This window comes from Myodes glareolus, chromosome 16 (assembly GCF_982192425.1).
Source record: "Myodes glareolus chromosome 16, mMyoGla1.1, whole genome shotgun sequence".
Lineage (NCBI taxonomy): Eukaryota > Metazoa > Chordata > Mammalia > Rodentia > Cricetidae > Myodes > Myodes glareolus.
In genome coordinates this window covers 51055506-51072798 of record NC_142041.1, presented here as the reverse complement: position 1 = coordinate 51072798, position 17293 = coordinate 51055506, and the positions used below count along the sequence as shown (strand labels likewise).

General features: G+C 38.1%; 1 protein-coding gene across 2 annotated transcripts in view; it reads left to right on the top strand.

The window, feature by feature from the left end:
- The window catches only part of Coq3 (coenzyme Q3, methyltransferase), a 33179-nt gene that overhangs the window by 3976 nt on the left and 11910 nt on the right, over positions 1–17293 (top strand). For both annotated transcript variants that reach the window (XM_048420245.3, XM_048420246.3), the window contains 2 exons: positions 14172–14298; positions 16534–16686. In XM_048420245.3, coding sequence (XP_048276202.1) covers positions 14172–14298; positions 16534–16686 — 280 coding nt within the window. The remainder of the gene's footprint in view (positions 1–14171; positions 14299–16533; positions 16687–17293) is intronic.

Sequence of the window (17293 nt, the reverse complement as noted above, 5' to 3'; positions counted from 1 at the left end):
TCCTCATTCTTGTGGGGCAAACCCTTTACTCACTGAGCCATCTCTCCGCTCTGTTGATTTTCAGTTGGATGACTTATCTAGACATGAAAGCAGGGTATTGAAATTACTTAGAACTTTTCTATCAGGACCTCTCTGACCTTTTATCTGCACATTAGTATTTATTTTATAGAATTAGGAGCTCCAATGTTTGGTGCATATATTTTGTTGATGAATTGTTCCCTTTATTAATGTGTGCTGACCTTTTTTTTTTTTTCCTCTTCTGGCTGATTTTTTTTATCTACTTTATCAGACAACAGAGTAACTACTGCTGCTAGTGATAGATTTTTGTTTGTTTGATAGACAGATTTTCCTCCTTTGACTCTCAGTCTGAGTATCTTTACTAAAGAGTCGTGTTTCTTGTATAAACAGCCAGTTGCATCTAGTTTTCTAACCCAGTCAGCCAAATTGTGCCTCTTTATTGGTGAGTTGGAGTCATTTACACTGAAGGTTATTGTTGAGAGATGTTTACTAACTCCTGTAATTTTCTGGTTGCTTGCATATTTTTTCTTGTTTTTCTTTTTTATTATTTTTATTGCACTGTACATTTTTCTCTGCTCCCCTCTCTTCCTCCCCTTTCCCCTTCCACCCTCTCCTGTGACCCCCCACTCTCCCAATTTACTCAGATCTTGTCTTTTTCTACTTCCCATGTAGATTAGATCCCTGTATGTCTCTCTTAGCGTCCGCTTTGTTGTCTAGGTTCTCTGGGGTTGTGGATTGTAGGCTGGTTCTTCTTTGCTTTATGTCTGAAAATCACTTATGAGTGAGTGTATATTGTATTTGTATTTCTGGGTCTGGGTTACCTCACTCAATATTTTTTTTTCTGGATCCATCTATTTGCCTGCAAATTTCAAGATGTCTTTTTTTTTTAACCGCTGAGTAGTACTCCATTGTGTAAATGTACCACATTTTCTTTTATCCATTCTTCAGTTGGGGGGCAAGTTCTAACTTTAACAAATGATGCTGCAATGAATGTAGTTGAGCACATGTCCTTATGGTATGATTGAGCATCCTTTGGGTTTAAACCCAAAAGTGATATTGCTGGGCCTTGAGATAGGTTGTTTCCTAATTTTCTGAGAAATCGCCATACTGTACCAGTTTGCACTGCCACCAACAATGGAGGAGTGTTCCCTTTACGTCACATCCTTTCCAGCCTAAGCTGTCATTGTTGTTTTTGATCTTGGCCATTCTTACAGGTGTAAGATGGAATCTCAGCGTTGTTTTAATCAAAACATTTCTCTGAAGACTAAGGATATTGAGCTTTTCCTTAAGAGTCTTTCAAGAATTTGATGAGACTCATCTGTTGATAGTTTTCTGTTTAGGTCTATACCCCATTTTTTAATTGGATTTTTTTGTTCTTTTGATGTCAAGTTTCTTGAGCTCTTTGTATGTTTTGGAGATCAGTCCTCTAACTTGGAATTATTTTTGTTCTTTGCCTTTTCCCTTATTAGTATTAGGAACTCAATGGTTTGGTGCGTTCCACTTCATAGATTCTTTGCTCTCCTTTGGCTGCTTCTTTCATGAAGTTTATTCTTTCTATGATCTTTTTGTTTTGTTTTGGATATCCTGGAACACACTGTGTAGACCAGGTTGGTTTCAAACTCACAGAGATTCTCCTGCCTCTGCCTCCTGTGTCTTGTGATTGGGGTGTTTTTGCTTTGTGCATAGTTACCACCTACATGTCTTGGGCAGTCTGGCTTGGTGATCATGATGAATTGCTTTAATTTGTGCTTGTCTTGAAATGTCCTGATATTTCACTGATGGCTTTATTTTCTGTGTATGGATGTTTACTAGCATTTATGTCCATGGACCACGTGCATGACTGCTGCCCTCTATTAGAGGCCAGAAGAGAGTCTCAGATGCCCTGGGACTGTACTTAAGGGTGGTTATGAATTGTCACGTGAGTCCTGGGAGTCCAGTCCAGTGCCTCTAGCAGAATAGGCAGTGTTCTTAACTGGTGTTCCAGTTCTCCAGCTCTCATTGCCAATATTAAAATTGAGCTTTTGGGGATTTAACAACCTTGATTGATTGAGAGTTAATTACTTCAAGAGCTTAAAATGTATTTTATTTCATGCTTTTCTGTTTTTGAGGGTTGTTGATTCTGGTGTTAGCCTGATGTTTTGACTTTGTAGGTGATTTGGGGCGTGTTTTTCTGTTTACAGTTTGTTTCTTTACTTTAAAATTAGATTTATTTTTTATTTCTAATTAGGTGTCTATGTGTGGGGGTATATGCACATGAGTGTGGGTACCTGTGGAGGCCAAAGATTTTGGATCCCCTGGAGCTAGAGTTAACAGGCGGTTATGAGCAGCTTGACATGGATGCTTGGGACTGAACTCCTAGTGTGTGCTCTTAACCAGTGCTTCACATTTTTGATACATGTCTGTAATATATCATGGAGAGGTTTTTCTCTAGTCACATTTGATTGGAGTTCTAAGTCTCCTAATATGTTTTGAATACCCATTTCTTTCTCTAGATTTGGGTAATTTTCTGCTCTGATTTCAGTGAATAGATAGTGTCTTTGCTATTTACCTCAACTTGTTCTTCTATCCCAGGGATTCTCAGATTTGTTCTTTTGATTTTATCTCATTTTTGTTGTTTCTTTACTGATATTTGAATACAGTATTTTGTCATCTTCTTGATTCCATGGATGATGCTTTCTTTTGTATTATTTATCTACCTATTGAGGTTTTACATTCTAGTATTCCTGTTTATTTTATTTCTTCAGGCTTTTATTTAACAGATTTTTTCTTCTATGTTATTAACTTTTTCATTCACCTGTCTGAATTTTTTTTCATTTTTGTAGAGGAAAAATTAGTAGAATCATTGTATCTAGGGAAAACATTAGTGTTAGCATGCAAAAGAGTTCCACAATAGCCCGGAATGGAGTTTAACAAAGGTTTATTTATTTGAGAATAAACTCACAGAAAGAATAGTGATCTTCAGCGCTCTGTGTTTGCTAAGAACTGGAACCAAATCCAGCAGCCAAGAGGGCCTCACACACTTTTCTTCTGCATTTATAGTACATAAGACCACACCCAAAGTGGGCTGGTATCTTAAAGGCTATTGGCTGAAGGAATTCACACAGCACCTCCCCCTTTTGTCTAAATAAGAGAATTCTAAGCCTAATACAAAGCTAATACAATAAGAACAAATATCAAGTATTGTCAAGGGAAAAGAAGAGGCAAAACCATATATAAAAATTAGAATTCAACTAATGCAAACAGCATCAAACAAGAAACATGCTAAATGTTTCAGGAGTTATCCTATCCTAAGGAATTTAAGTCTTATGTTAAAAAGTCTTAGCTAAGTCATAAGAGGAGAGTAACCATGACTATCTAGTCTTCAATCCCATCAGATACCCGAGAAGGGAAATAATATTACTTGAGTAAGCAAGAAGTGCAATCAAGCAACTTCCAAAATGTGCCAGAAATGACAGAGACTACCTGGGCAATCACCCAAAGTTTTATTGGTAACATTTGGGCAACCAACTTTGACTAAGGTCTAGAGTGTCTGACAGACTATTTTCAGAGGCAGAAAAATTTGAAAAACCCTCTCTTGGCAAGGTTTGGAGGTTTGGGTTTTTTTTTTTTCCCTTGTATTCTGCTTGTTTAGTCTGGATACCATGCATTTTGTCAGTGGTCAATGCATGGACAGTTCCTTGCCCAAAAGGCCAGTTTTGCCAAGAAAAAAAACAAGCTCCAAGTAGAGTGTCTTTGGTGCTCAACATTCTCTGAGGAATAGATGGGTGCTGCCAGGAGCAATCGTGTCTCACTTCAAGAGAATCCTAATTTATTTGAATGCCAGATTCTACAGTTCTTTGAAGTGTTGTAAGATTACCTATCTGTGCAGAATACAGTCTCCATGTATCTAAAAAACCTGATTAGTCTAACTATAAGTATGACAACCATGGATGGCTATTGACCTATAGTTCTTAATACCTATATAACTTAAAGACTAAGGCTTCATATTAAAAAAATTAAGCAATCTTTAAACAAATGTGCAGCAAATGAACACAATGACCTTAAAATGTAAGCAATATATAAGTATCTTGGTCAGAGGTAGAAATATATAGAAATGATAAATATATCCTAAAATTGCATCAATATACAAAATATAAGCAGAGATAGAAACATGCATGCATACGATATGACAAAATAACTTTGCATAGGTGCACAAATATTATAAACAAATAGGAGCATATTCAATATAATAAATATAATTTGAATTTATATCAATATATAAAAATCTATACCAATGTAAATTGTCCAATAATAATAACTCACAAGTAATCTCACTATTACTCACTACTATTACTGTGAATAAACTCACACTAAACTACCTATTATCCCATCCCATCCATTCTCCACCTCTTTATTTTTCTCAAGAGAGTTTTCTGAACCTACTTCATTTTTCACCCCAACCCTGTACCAATTATAAACAGCCTAATAATGTCCCTAGCCGTGAGGACAAATAGTTGTGAGAGTGGTCATTGTTTTCTAGAATTACTTCCAGCTGTCATGGGGGTGATATCATTTCTATAAGATCCTGTAAAAACTAAAATGATAGTTAAGTTTCAAGATTACTGTCTGGTACAAAGTCTTTAAGTAGTCGGTAGGGTTTTTCTGAAGTTCTTATCTGAAGTTCTGGCCAGAACATTGTAAGAATGTGCACCATCTCAGCTAGCCAAGTTAGAACCATCTTGAGTGGTTTGTAACCTAAAACAGATCTTTAAGTGGTCCTATCAGCATAATAACATCTTATCAACCAGGTGGAATCATTGTTATGAGGCCCCATCTTCTTCCTGGACACTTCAAAGATTTTGTTCATTGTGGAAAACATGAACATTATTCATGTAGACCTGTAGTCAATGAAAAGTTCCATAGAGACAAAAATAAGCAAGAAGAGAAGTAAAATTTTGTGAAAGCAGAGTTTTGATAATAGTAGTCCCTAACTTTTATTTTACTTATGTCCCATACCAGTTAGCTCCTGATATGAGACAGACAACCTGAATTTTTCTTTTACCAACATGCTTGGATTTAGAGAAGGATAGCTGTTATCAGGGTTTTTGTCCTGCCCAGTTCCTGGAATTGTTAAGTCCCAAAGAAATCACACAGAGGGCTGTATTAGTTATAAACTGATTGGCTTATTAGCTCAGGCTTCTTATTAACTCTTATAACTTATATTAGCCCAGTATTCTTGCCTGTGTTAGCCACGTGGCTCGGGACCTTATTCGGCGAGGCAGTCACATCTTGCTTCTTCTGTGGCTGAGTCATGATGGCAGATTAGGACTTCCTTCTTCCCAGAATTCTCCTCTTCTCATTGATCTGCCTCTACTTCCTGTCTGGTTGTCCTGCCTATATTTCCTGCCTGGCTACTGGTCAATTAGCGTTTATTTAAAATATAATTGACAGAATACAGACCATTGTCCCACACCAGATAGCCACTGTCCAACTCCAAAGCCAGCTTTGGTTTTTAATAAATGGTGACCACTATTATATGTATGTCAATAAGATCTTACCCTGCAGAGGATATTGATATCATAAGTCAGATTTCTCTTTGCTTGGTGATTCTTTCTGGATAACTAACTTTTCTTCTTTAGGCATCTAGAAGTCCAAGGTCTCTTGACTTTTCAAAGATGGGTATTTTCCTGCAAAGACAAGAACAGAACTTTCCCTAACCCTTATGAGGTTTCCGTACAATCTGTAGGATTGTCACCTCTGTGGATAAACTATCATGCTTCTTTACCAAGAGATTTCTCCTTTTCAAAATGAATCTTTATTAATTTTGATGGTATCCATAGCTTTTCTTCTCCTGTGGAAGAAAGAGTGAAACCCTTCCCCAACATAGCATATTGCCTGCTTTCCATTCTGAGGTGAGCACATCCTTGAAATTCAGTAGCTGATTTAATTCAGAAGGTTTTTTTTCTATTATTTAATGTTTCTCTACTGTCGTTGTTGCTTTCTCATTATCATTAAGAAAATTCAAGGTTAATAAAGCATTATGCAATCTATTTCTGGGGGTATTTGTTATACCCTTTCTGTTTGTTTAGCATATCCTTTATAGTTCAGTTTGATCTTTCTACAACTACCTGACCTGTAGGATTGTGTGATGTGCCTATAATATGCTTTATATTATAATAAGCAAAAAACTGTTTCATTTTTTTAGAGACATATGCTGGACCATTTTCTGTCTTTATTTGTACAAGTATACCCATGATAGCCATAACTTCTAGTAAATGTGTGATTACTAAATCAGCCTTTTCCGAACTTGAAGCAGTTGCTCATTGAAAACCTGAATAGGTATCAATGATGTGGTGTACATATTTTAATTTTGCAAATTCTACAAAGTGGAACACATCCATCTGCTAGATTTCATTCCTTTGAGTACCCTTTGGGTTAGTTCTTGCAGGTAGTGGTGTTTGGTTATATAAAGAGCAAGTAGGGCATCTCTTTATAATCTCTTTAGCTTGTTGCCATGTAATAGAAAACTCTTTCTTTAAACCTTTGACATGATGTTTTTTAATGAAATTCTGAGGCTTTCACACATTTCCAATGGATCAATTTCTGCATTACCTTGTGCTAGAGGACCTGGCAGACGTGTATGGGATCAGATGTTCTGTATGTTATGTATATAGGACAAAATGTATTCCTGATTATATTTCTTAAACCTGAATAAATAATGACATCAATTCTGTATCCTCTAGTATAAATTCAGTGGTTTCAATATGCAAAACAACTCTGTATATTGAGAATCAGTAACTATATTGATGGGTTTTTTAAAATTCCTTAGTACCATAAGAATAGCATATAATTCTGACTTTTGGACAGAATCATAAGGGCTTTGTTCCACTTTACTTAAATCTTCTGCTTTTTTTGCCTTTCCTGATTTATTTTTATCAGTATAGAATGTAGGGGCTCAAGTTATTGATGTGTCATGTACAATGTGAGGAAGAAACCAATTAGCTCTCTTTATAAGGTGAATTCTATTGCTTTTGGGATAGTTGTTATTAATCTCTCCAAAAAAATTAGTATAAGGTCTTTGCCAGTGTTCATTGTCTTCCCATAATTTTTTAACTTCATCATTAGTAAAAGACACTATAATTTCTGCTGGGTCTATTCCTGCTAATTGACAAAATCTCAATTTTCCTTTTATAGTTAATTCAGAGATCTTTTTCACATAAGATTTTAATTTTTTACTCGTTTATGTGGTAAAAAAAATCCATTCTAAGATAGTATCTTCCCTCTGCATTAGAATTCCTATAGGGGAACATTTGGAGGGTTTTATGACCAGAATGCAGTTAAGATTTAGATATCCACAAGTGCCTCCTGTAATTCTCTTAAATCAAAGTCAATTCTTTCTCAGCTTCAGCTGTTAAATTCCCTGGGATTATGTAAGTCTTTGTCACCATCTAAGGTTTTGTTTAAACAAATTATTTGATCAGGTGTTATCCAAGAAGGTGCCATGGATTGGAAATGTCTTCTAGCAGTCTTTGAAAGTCATTAACAGTCTGCAATTGGTCCACGCGCCAATTTTTTGGCATACAAATAGCTTGGAATGGAGTATAATAAAGATTTATTTATTTGGGGACAAACTCACAGAAAGGGTAGTGATCCACAGTCCTTTGTGTGCACTGGAAACTGGAACCCAGTTCAGCAGACAAAAGGACCTTGCACACTTTTCAGTCTGCATTTATAGTACATAAGACCACACCCAAAGTGGGCTGGTATCTTAAAGGCTATTGGCTGAAGGTCTTCCCACAGCACATTAGAATGAAATAGTTGTTTTCAGTGTATCCAGGGTGAACTTCAAAATGAAGCTGTTTTCATGAAGTGCTTTGATATAGAAAAGTCACTGCAGGGAAAACAGTGATTGTTCTGTTGTGTTCAGAGCTCTACAGCCTTTGCATGACTCTGGTCACAAGATGGCCCTGCCTCACCTGCAGTGTCTTGCATTATTGGGTACTGCAAACAGTGCACAATAAATAAGGACTAAGTTGCATGTGTGTGATGTTTTCCTTCACAAAAGATACAGATTGGATTGGGGCTATGGTATGAAGAACTTGTTTTACCCAAAAAACAACTCTTGTTTAACAATCAATAAATAGGCCTTTGCACAGGTGTTGGAGGTTCAGTCCCTTGAAACTGTTCCTCCCTGCTGCTACAGAACCTGAATTATACCCTAGAGTGACCCACTTTCTTTGACCGTCCCTCACAACACAGAACACCTTATACACATGTAAAACTGATTACAATCCACTAATCTGTCACCAGTAGACACACCACTAAAAGTGAAAAACTACTGAAGAATTGCTACGGAGTTTAAGTGTCAAAATTCTAAATGAATAGGACTTAGGAAGGAGATGGGGAAAGTGCTATAAAATAGAAAAAGTACATGGTTAAATGGACTAAAGGAGAAAGGGGGTGTTGAATATTAGGGATGTGGAAAGATCGAGAATAGAAAAATAAAGAAGAAAAAATTTTAAATGGTTAAAACATTCAAAATTAAAATTCTATGAGTGTCAAGGGATAAAATAAAAATAAAAACATACTATTTAAAAAAAAAAAGCCAGGTGGGAAGATGGCTCAGTCATTAAAGCATCTGGTGCTCAGGTAGGAGAACCAGAGTATAGATCCTAGAACCCAAGGAAAAGCCATTTGCAGTGACTTCTCTGTAACTCCTGCAGTGCTGGGGTGGACTGGCAGAGACAGTTAGATTGGCAGAGATGGGTGGCTCCCTGGAGCTCACTGGCCGGCAGCCTATCTGAATGAATGAGTTCAGTGAGAGAGTGTGTCCTAAAATATAAGAGTGTTGGAGAAAGACATCTGATGTCAACTTTTGGCCTCCTCATGCACAAACTTGTATACAAACAATTTCATAGATACATACTGCTTATACACATCATACACAGGTGCATAAGCACAATATTTTTTTTAAAAAAAAATGTAACAATTTCTTCTGAATAGAACTTTCCTTGCATGAAGAAGGGAGAGTAAATGAATCTCACAAGTTGGGAAAGCTGAAAAGAACACGATTTGCAAAAGTCCCTCCCCAAGGCTACAGAAGCTATAAACAATTGCTGAGAGGAGAGACTGAGAGACTGACCTACTCAACTGCTTTGGAGCCCTGCAGAGAGCCAGGAGTTCCAGCTTCATGAGTTCTTACTCATGCTAGGGTGGGTTTTTTGGCAATATACCTGCCTTCCAGTGGCTCTGGCTCCCGTATCAACCCCTCACCCATAACTAGTACTAATGAACTCATGATTTACCAATTGGACTTTGGTTTGTGTTTGGCTCCCTATTGTTGCTTTTTCATCAGCACAAGGCCTTCACTTTGCTGCTGTTTTATTCAGGATTGTGGCTCCACAGTTACTGGCCTGCTTCTCTGGCCATTTAGGCCGTGGCCTGGTGGGAATTCTGTTCCTGCAGGCACCAGCTCTATCGCTGCCACCAAATAGAGCTTTTAATTAAATCTGTATTGTTCTACTTATCAGTAAGACTCAGGAGTCAGAGGCTGGGGTGAAAGCCTACTAGCTCAGAAAGATGGAGTAGCAGCTAGTTGACCTTCTCTCTTTGCTGGTGTCTCAGAAAGGGACTCTCCTTCTGCTCTGCTAAAACAAAAATCATGCCACTCACAGCCCCTTCCTACTACTTCCTGTCTGTCTTTATCATCTTCCAGACATCTTCGGACTCTCTATGGTTACTTTCTGTCAACTAGTTGCTAATTCAGCCTCCTGGCCGAAGGTTGATTCTATTTAATTAACAGAAATGCGTACTTGGGGTTCACTCTTTGGTTGACTGTCGCACAGCACCCTATCTTAGGTATATAGATGTTTGTTCACATCTCACATAACACACTCGACACCCAAGAAGGGACCAATAGAACAAAAGATGAGTTGTATAGGATTGGTTGCATGGCCCCCCATGCTGAGACATGCAACTGAGTCTGATCCCTGAGGGTAAAATACCCATGGGAGAAATTCCAAGGGTTTCTCATGAGGTCACGTGCCTCCTTACTGTAGTAGTGGTCGGGCCTCATGAGATAGATGACAAAACATGTGACCACTGGGCTGCCTGGAAGTGAAGCGTCTTTGAGGGGAATTCCAGGATGGCCATCTCCCTGTACTTGGCGGGGTGGCATGTCTTCTTGGTGAATGGGCTCCAACTCCTGAGTATGGGAATGCTCCCTAGACAGCTAGTGGACCAAAGAGTGTTTACCAGTCCCTGAAAGTGGAATGTATGAGTTGGTGTCTTAAGCAGGCTATGGCTTCAGCCATGTAGCCTTTGCTTTGGGCAACATGGCATACATATGAGGGCTTAGCTTTCTTCAGAAAGAACTTGTGAGAGTATGGGAGGAATTATGATTTAAAAAAAAAAAACAAGCAAGCAAACCCTGAAATGTTTTGTTTCTAGCCTCTATACCAGTCACTAATCTGGAAAAGAAAGTTAAAAAAAAAAAAAAGAGGAGAAATGAAGTGTCATTGGTGTGTTGTTTCTCACATTTGGCAAGATTCAAGTGAGAGAGAGTGCAAGCTGGATGTGTGCTAAAGAGTCCTTCCTGGGATTCCAAAAGTTGGCACCCCAGAGAGAGATCAAGGTAAAGGAGATAGACAATAGCCCTCAGGTCCAGTCTTTAATAAGAGAAAGAGAAAATCCATGACTGATCATGTAAATAGGAACCTTAGGAACAGCTTAATCCAGGGGACCATGCAAGGGAGTATTCTGTCTCTCAACTGTGTGACATAGAAAAAACTTTGTTTGATTGTTTTCGAGATAGGCTCTCACTATGTAACTTTGGATATCCTGGAACTCACTGTATAGACCAGGCTGGCCTTGAACTCACAGAGATCCATCTCCCTCTGCCTCCCCAGTGCTGGGATTAAAGGCAGTGCCAACACACCCACATGTGGAAAGAACTTTTAAACAAGCAGTGAAAGCCTGTCAGTCTTTGTCTTACAGCTGCATGTGCTTGAATGGGATTAATCTGAGTGCTGTAGAGGCAGAAAAACTAAATAATAGAACCATCCATCCTTTTTTTTTTTTTCCAGACAAAAGCTATATAACCTGAGGCAATATGAGAAGAGTCAGTTCCTGGTGAACAGGCTCATTACAAACTGTTGGGAACCCTTGGTTATTTCCTGCTTAGATCCACAGTGAAGGTCAAGAAGCAGAGGACATGGGAAGGACATGCAGTACTGGGGAAGTGAGAATGAGAAAAGGGGTATTGATGTCCACAGAAAAAGTTAAGAAAGTCGATTTAGTGGCTTTGCTGAATCCTATGGTAGCGTAGGCTTTGGCAGCCCTGAGTGATCTAGCCTGGCTTCTAAATCATGTTCATAAAATGCTAAAGCACTCAGGAGGAGATGAAAGAGCGAGAAAGCCAACAATGGGTTCTGTTCCAGTTAGCTGAAAACGGGTACTGCAGTCCTGTGTCCAGCCGGAGTTCCTCTGCCGGAAAACTCACGACGCCAAATGCTGTACTTGTGAGTTTTTGGAAGTGATTAATATTACTTGCTACACTTTCAGAAGATCTGGGTTTGGGTTCCAACACCCACATGGTAGCTCACAGCCATTTGTAACTCCAGGAGGACCAATGCCCTTTCATAACCTCTGTGGGTAACAGACAAATGTGGTGCACATACATTTGTACAGGCAAAACACTCATACACATAAGATAAATAAATAGGTAGAGAGATAGATTGTAGTTAGGATTTTCTTTGGGCCATAACTAGCTCCCCAATAAAGACATGAAGATTTATTGTAATTTTGAATGCTCAACCTTAGCTTAGGCTTGTCCTGTTACTTTTTTATTTTTAATTTAATTTAACCTGTTTCTGTTCATCTACATTTTCCTCAGGACTTTTTACCTTCCTTTCATTCTGTATATCCTACTTTCCTGCTTCTTCCATGTCTGTCTGTCTGGCCCCTGGCATCTTCCTGGCATCTCTCTTTCTTTTCCCCGTCAGCCTAAACTCCTCTTTCTACTTAATTCTCAATGCCCAGAAGTCCCACCTGTACCTTTTCCCTCATTATTGGCTGTTCAGCTTGTCTTAGTCAGGCAAGGTAAAAGAGCAACACATTTTCACATAATTAAACAAATTCAGCACATCTTTGCATAGTTAAACAAGTATTCTACAGTGATAAATAAATAATTTAAATTAATTAATTAATTAAATAGAGAAAGAAGATGATGGAGGGCTAGTAAGATGGCTCTTGATACCAGGCCTAACAACCTGAGATAGGTTACTGGAACCCCATGGTGGAAAGAGAACCAACTCCCTGAAGTGGATACACATACATATATATGTACGTACGTACGTACGTACATACACACAGAGAGAGAGAGAGAGAGAGAGAGAGAGAGAGAGAACTCTCTCTCTCTCTCTCTCTCTCTCTCAAATAGATAAATAACTAATTAAAAAAACCCAAAAACATAAACTTCAACAAGACAAGAAAAAAAGTAGCAAAATGAATCAGGATAGGGCCACTGTGTAGCACAGACTGGCCTCCAGCTTGTGGTCTTCCTCTCCAGTGCTGGAATTACAAGGGTATTCTGTCCATGCTCACTTCCCACCACTGTGGTGTTTAATTGAAGACGCTGGGTAGCATTGCTTTTTGTTTCTTCTTCCAGGAGCTTTGTTTAAATGTACGGTTCCTTTGGGAGTGGGAGAGGTGGCTCAGTGGTTCAGAGCTCTTGCCGCCCTTGCAGAGGAGATTCTCTAGTGGAACTGGCTGAGCCTGGATATTTCTTAAGGTTTTAAGTATGAATTTAGTTTTGTTAGAGGTTAAATGATGTCTATTCTTTTAAGCACTCTATGAATGATTGAGAGCTTGTAGATTCTGTTGCAGTTTGGGTGGCGTGTTCACAAATTTCGGTTATCCATATTGCTCTGCAATGTTCAGTTCGGTTTCCCTGCTGACTTCTGCTGGCTGTTCCACCCACTGAGGAATGGTGGCACTCCACTAGAGCTGTGGGTTTGTTCTTTCTTGTTTCAGTTCTCTCAGGTTTGCTTTATTTGTTTTGAAATCCCACTTTTCATACATACACATTTAGAATTGCTTTATCATCTTGGTGGATTGTACTTTGTCATGGTTTATGTCATTTTTGTCTCTAGGATACTTTGTCAAAATATTAATTGGACAACAGAATAATCTATTAAGCATGTCTTTATGTAAGTTTGAACATATAATCAATGTGTTTTTATTTTAGGCTACACACACACACACACACACACACACACCCCAACACCAACTTTTGTTCCTTTCTAAAAAGCATTTCTAGGGGGCTGGAGAGATGGCTCAGAGGTTAAGAGCATTGCCTGCTCTTCCAAAGGTCCTGAGTTCAATTCCCAGCAACTACATAGTGGCTTACAATCATCTGTAATGGGGTCTGGTGCCCTCTTCTGACCTGTAGCATACACACAGACAGAATATTGTATACATAGTAAATAAATAAATATTTAAAAATAAAAAAATAAATAAAAAGCATTTCTAAAGAAGTATTTCAGACAGCCACACCAGCATGGAACTGGCAGGATATGAATTAGTTTTGACAGTCTAGAAATTAATATTCTAGACTTTAGAATATTAAAGTCTAAATTAGAAAAAATATTCTAATTTTTTTAGTGTAAAAGATGAAATAATTTATATTTGAATGATTTTATGATTTATTTTTTAAATGCAACCTAGTGTAGATGTAAAAATTAGTGGCAGAAACTGGAGAGATGTCTCATTGGATAAGAGCATTTGTTGGTCTTGCAGAGGACTGGAATTTGGTTCCTAGCACCAATGTCGGGTGACTCATAATTGCCTGTAACTCCAGTTCCAGGGGTCCAACATCTTTTTCTAGCCTCCACAGGCACCTGCATACACACAGAACACAAACACACACAGACACAAATAAATGTTTAAAATGCAGTGACAGGGCTTATATATTTACTACTTAATTTTGATAATTTTAATTTTTAAATGGAAGAAAGTAAAACCTTTATTTTATGATTTTTAAATTAAACCCCAAATTAAGAAAGTCATTTGTTTATCAGTTGCAATACACCATAAGAATGCCATTTAAAATTCTTCAATTGTGTTCTAGCAAGAAATTACATGCTTTTTCTCTGGATACTTAACTTTGCTCTCAGGTAACTCAGGGCATCAGCTCACTAGGAATCTACAGATTAAGCCACGGGAATTCAATGAACACAAGACCATATGCTTTAGATCCTACAACATGACTTTTTCCTGTCTGACCAGAATGAAAGCTTACAGGTGAGTTTGTTATTCTGGTAGGGATTTATATAACTGTGTGTAATAGTAGTTTAGTTTTGATTGTGTATAGTAAACTTGACCGGTATGTAAAAGCTCATCTGGTTTAGTTAAAGTGGCCTTTATTTAAATATTCTTAAATAATGTGTTGTAATAATTTTTAGGTTTAGAAGACTTCAAGTTCACTGAAAAGCTGTAAGAAAATATAGTATATAGCCATGTGTGCTCTTTATTCAAATTCAGAGACAATTTTCATTTTTAGTAGATTAGACACTTCTCTTTCCAGTTCATCAGCCCACTTCTACCTTGGAGAGTGCCTTTTTTCCTTCTTAGTAAACCCTCATTTCTATCATAAAAGAAGAGAAGAGAAGAGAGAAGGCTGCATTAAGGACATGGAGATGTTTTACTTCTCTGTAGTCCCCTTGAGATGGAACAAAAACATAAACACGCTAAGGCAGAGAAGTCTGTAATACTAGGTAGTAAGAGTAAGTCAGCAAATTGTGTGTTTAGATTTTACAACTTCGTTTCTAATCTTGTGAAAAATACCTCCCTGGAATAGTTAAAACTGAGTCTACTTCCTGAGTACACGGCCTTACGTCTTATAAGTGAGCTTGGTTGAGACCGGGTGTAGGTGAAACTCTTCTCTGTCAACGGAGCAAATACTTCCTGTGTGTTACCTTTGGTGTGCTAGTCCTGGTTACTGAAGGTTTGACTTACTCTCGCCCAAGGAAACAGGAAACTCATATTTCTAAGAAAACATGAGAGAAAAGTGATAACTTTCAGGAATCATTTCTCTTCAACCATGTGAGTTCCAAGGATCAAAGGCTGCTTGTCAGGCTTATTAGCAAGCGCTTTAACACAGTGACCCATCTCACTGACACGTGGTACTTGAATTTAAATACTATAAAAAGAATTCTACCTACAGAATGTACTCTCTAAATGTAACCAAGAAAAATAATAAAACAATAAAAAATCGAGTGGCATTATTTTTTTCTGCTTTAACAGCCCAATTACCTTTGGCCAAGCAGAACTTTGGAGTATTTCTCTGCACTGTACTGACATGCAGTTCAGTGTTGTGTCTAATTTTTCCCCTTCTCTTGCGATTAAAAGAGTGACGACAAGCTCTATACTTTTTCTGATGTCGTCTCTTCAAATATCTATTTGACAATTATCTCCCGAGAAACTGCTGTGTCCTAGGAGCTGTTCTAGTCCCTAGGAATAAAATGATTTGCCGCTGTCCATGCCTTTCCTTCACAGTAGGTAGTCTGTGAGTAACAGACGTGACCAGAAGATATGCAACCCGTGAAGAAATACTGTGGCATAGGAATTAAAATGGGGGATGTGACCCATGTGTGAATACCAAGGACGATTTTGTAGTAACATTTTATTTAAATTAAGATTTGAGGTGCGAGACGTAAGTGCTGAGTAGAGAAAAGGAAGGGCTGTAGGGAAAATGATCTATACAGAAGAAACAATCTCCACAAGGTCTGTGAGGTAAGAGCAAGCATGGCCCATTGAAAGGCTGCATGGCTGATGGGAGGAGATGAGGAGGAAATGAGCTTAGAGCGGAAGGGAGCCGGGGACTCCTTCATTCTGAGCTTTCTTTCACCCCACTTTCTTTTCTCTAATGACACTGGAAACCTTGAGAGCATTTTATGTGAGAAAAAAATTAGATTTTTATTTCAGAATAATCTCTCTGTAGTTCATCTGGGAAAACTAGAAGGTGATGTATGGAGTCAGCAGACTATAGAAGAGTAAGACGGTGGTCAGGAGATGGTGGAGATTAGACTTCCATGACAACTGTGGAAATGGACAGAGGGGGCGTATGGTAGCATCACTGTGTTCAAGTCGGGCCTCAACCACTCACTTGACTTCTCTGAACTTTTCTTTTCCCAACCATAAAATAAGGATAACAGTACAGTTGTCCAAAAATAACATGTGTCTTAGATAGTACCTGACATTTAGTGGATACTCAATAAGTGATAGCTATTATTGTTGTTGTTATCATTTTTTGCATTAGATGTGACCTAGAAGAACAGGCTTTGTCCTCAAAAGCTTGTGAATTTATGAGCACATGATTGTGATCTTAAATATGGATCAAAATTGAGATATATATATATATATATATATATATATAATCTAATAAATTAGGATATCTTTTCTGTACGGTATATTCTGTTTAACATTTTTTTTTTTTAGAACAACAGTATCGCCTGGTTCTTTGTTTTCTTCCCTTAGGTCCCCTTGGCAAAACCTATACAGTACTTCACAAACAACAGTTGACAGCAACGAGGTAAAAACCTTCCTGGCCCTGGCTCACAAGTGGTGGGATGAACAAGGAATATTTGCACCTCTTCATTCTATGAATGACCTGAGGGTGCCATTCATTAGGTAATACTCCAGAAATTCCTTTTAAGTCTTTACAAGTTCATAATTCACTATTTTGCATTCATTTCCCCCTTTGCTTTACTTGCGTTCAAAATTCTGCATCTTAGATTTGCTTTGGAAATTAGATCTGTTTCTCATCAGGATCCACCATTTAAAAGCATTAACTTTGGGGGTGGGGAGATGACTCTGCGGTTAAGAATTCACCACGCTGCTCACAGAGGACCAGGGTTTGGTTCCTATCATGCACATCAGGCAGTTTACACCCTTCCAGTTCCAGGAGATCTGACATCCTCACTGGCTTGTGAGGACACACTGGGCTCATGCACATACCCAGACACATTCACACAATTAAAAAAAAAAAAGTTGAAATATCTTTTAAACCATTAGCTTACAGAAATGAAACTAAAACCCAGGTTGCTTTTACAACTTAATTATAAACATTTTTGAACCTATTAGGTGAGTTAGAATTCAATCCTAATGAAAGGGAACCAAAGTGCTACATCATCAGGTCATTTTATAGCTACTGATCTACAGTGGCCTTGATGACCTTTAGGACAACAAGAGTGTTTGAGAGCTCACACTTATAGGGCTCCAGTACCAGACTTTGAAA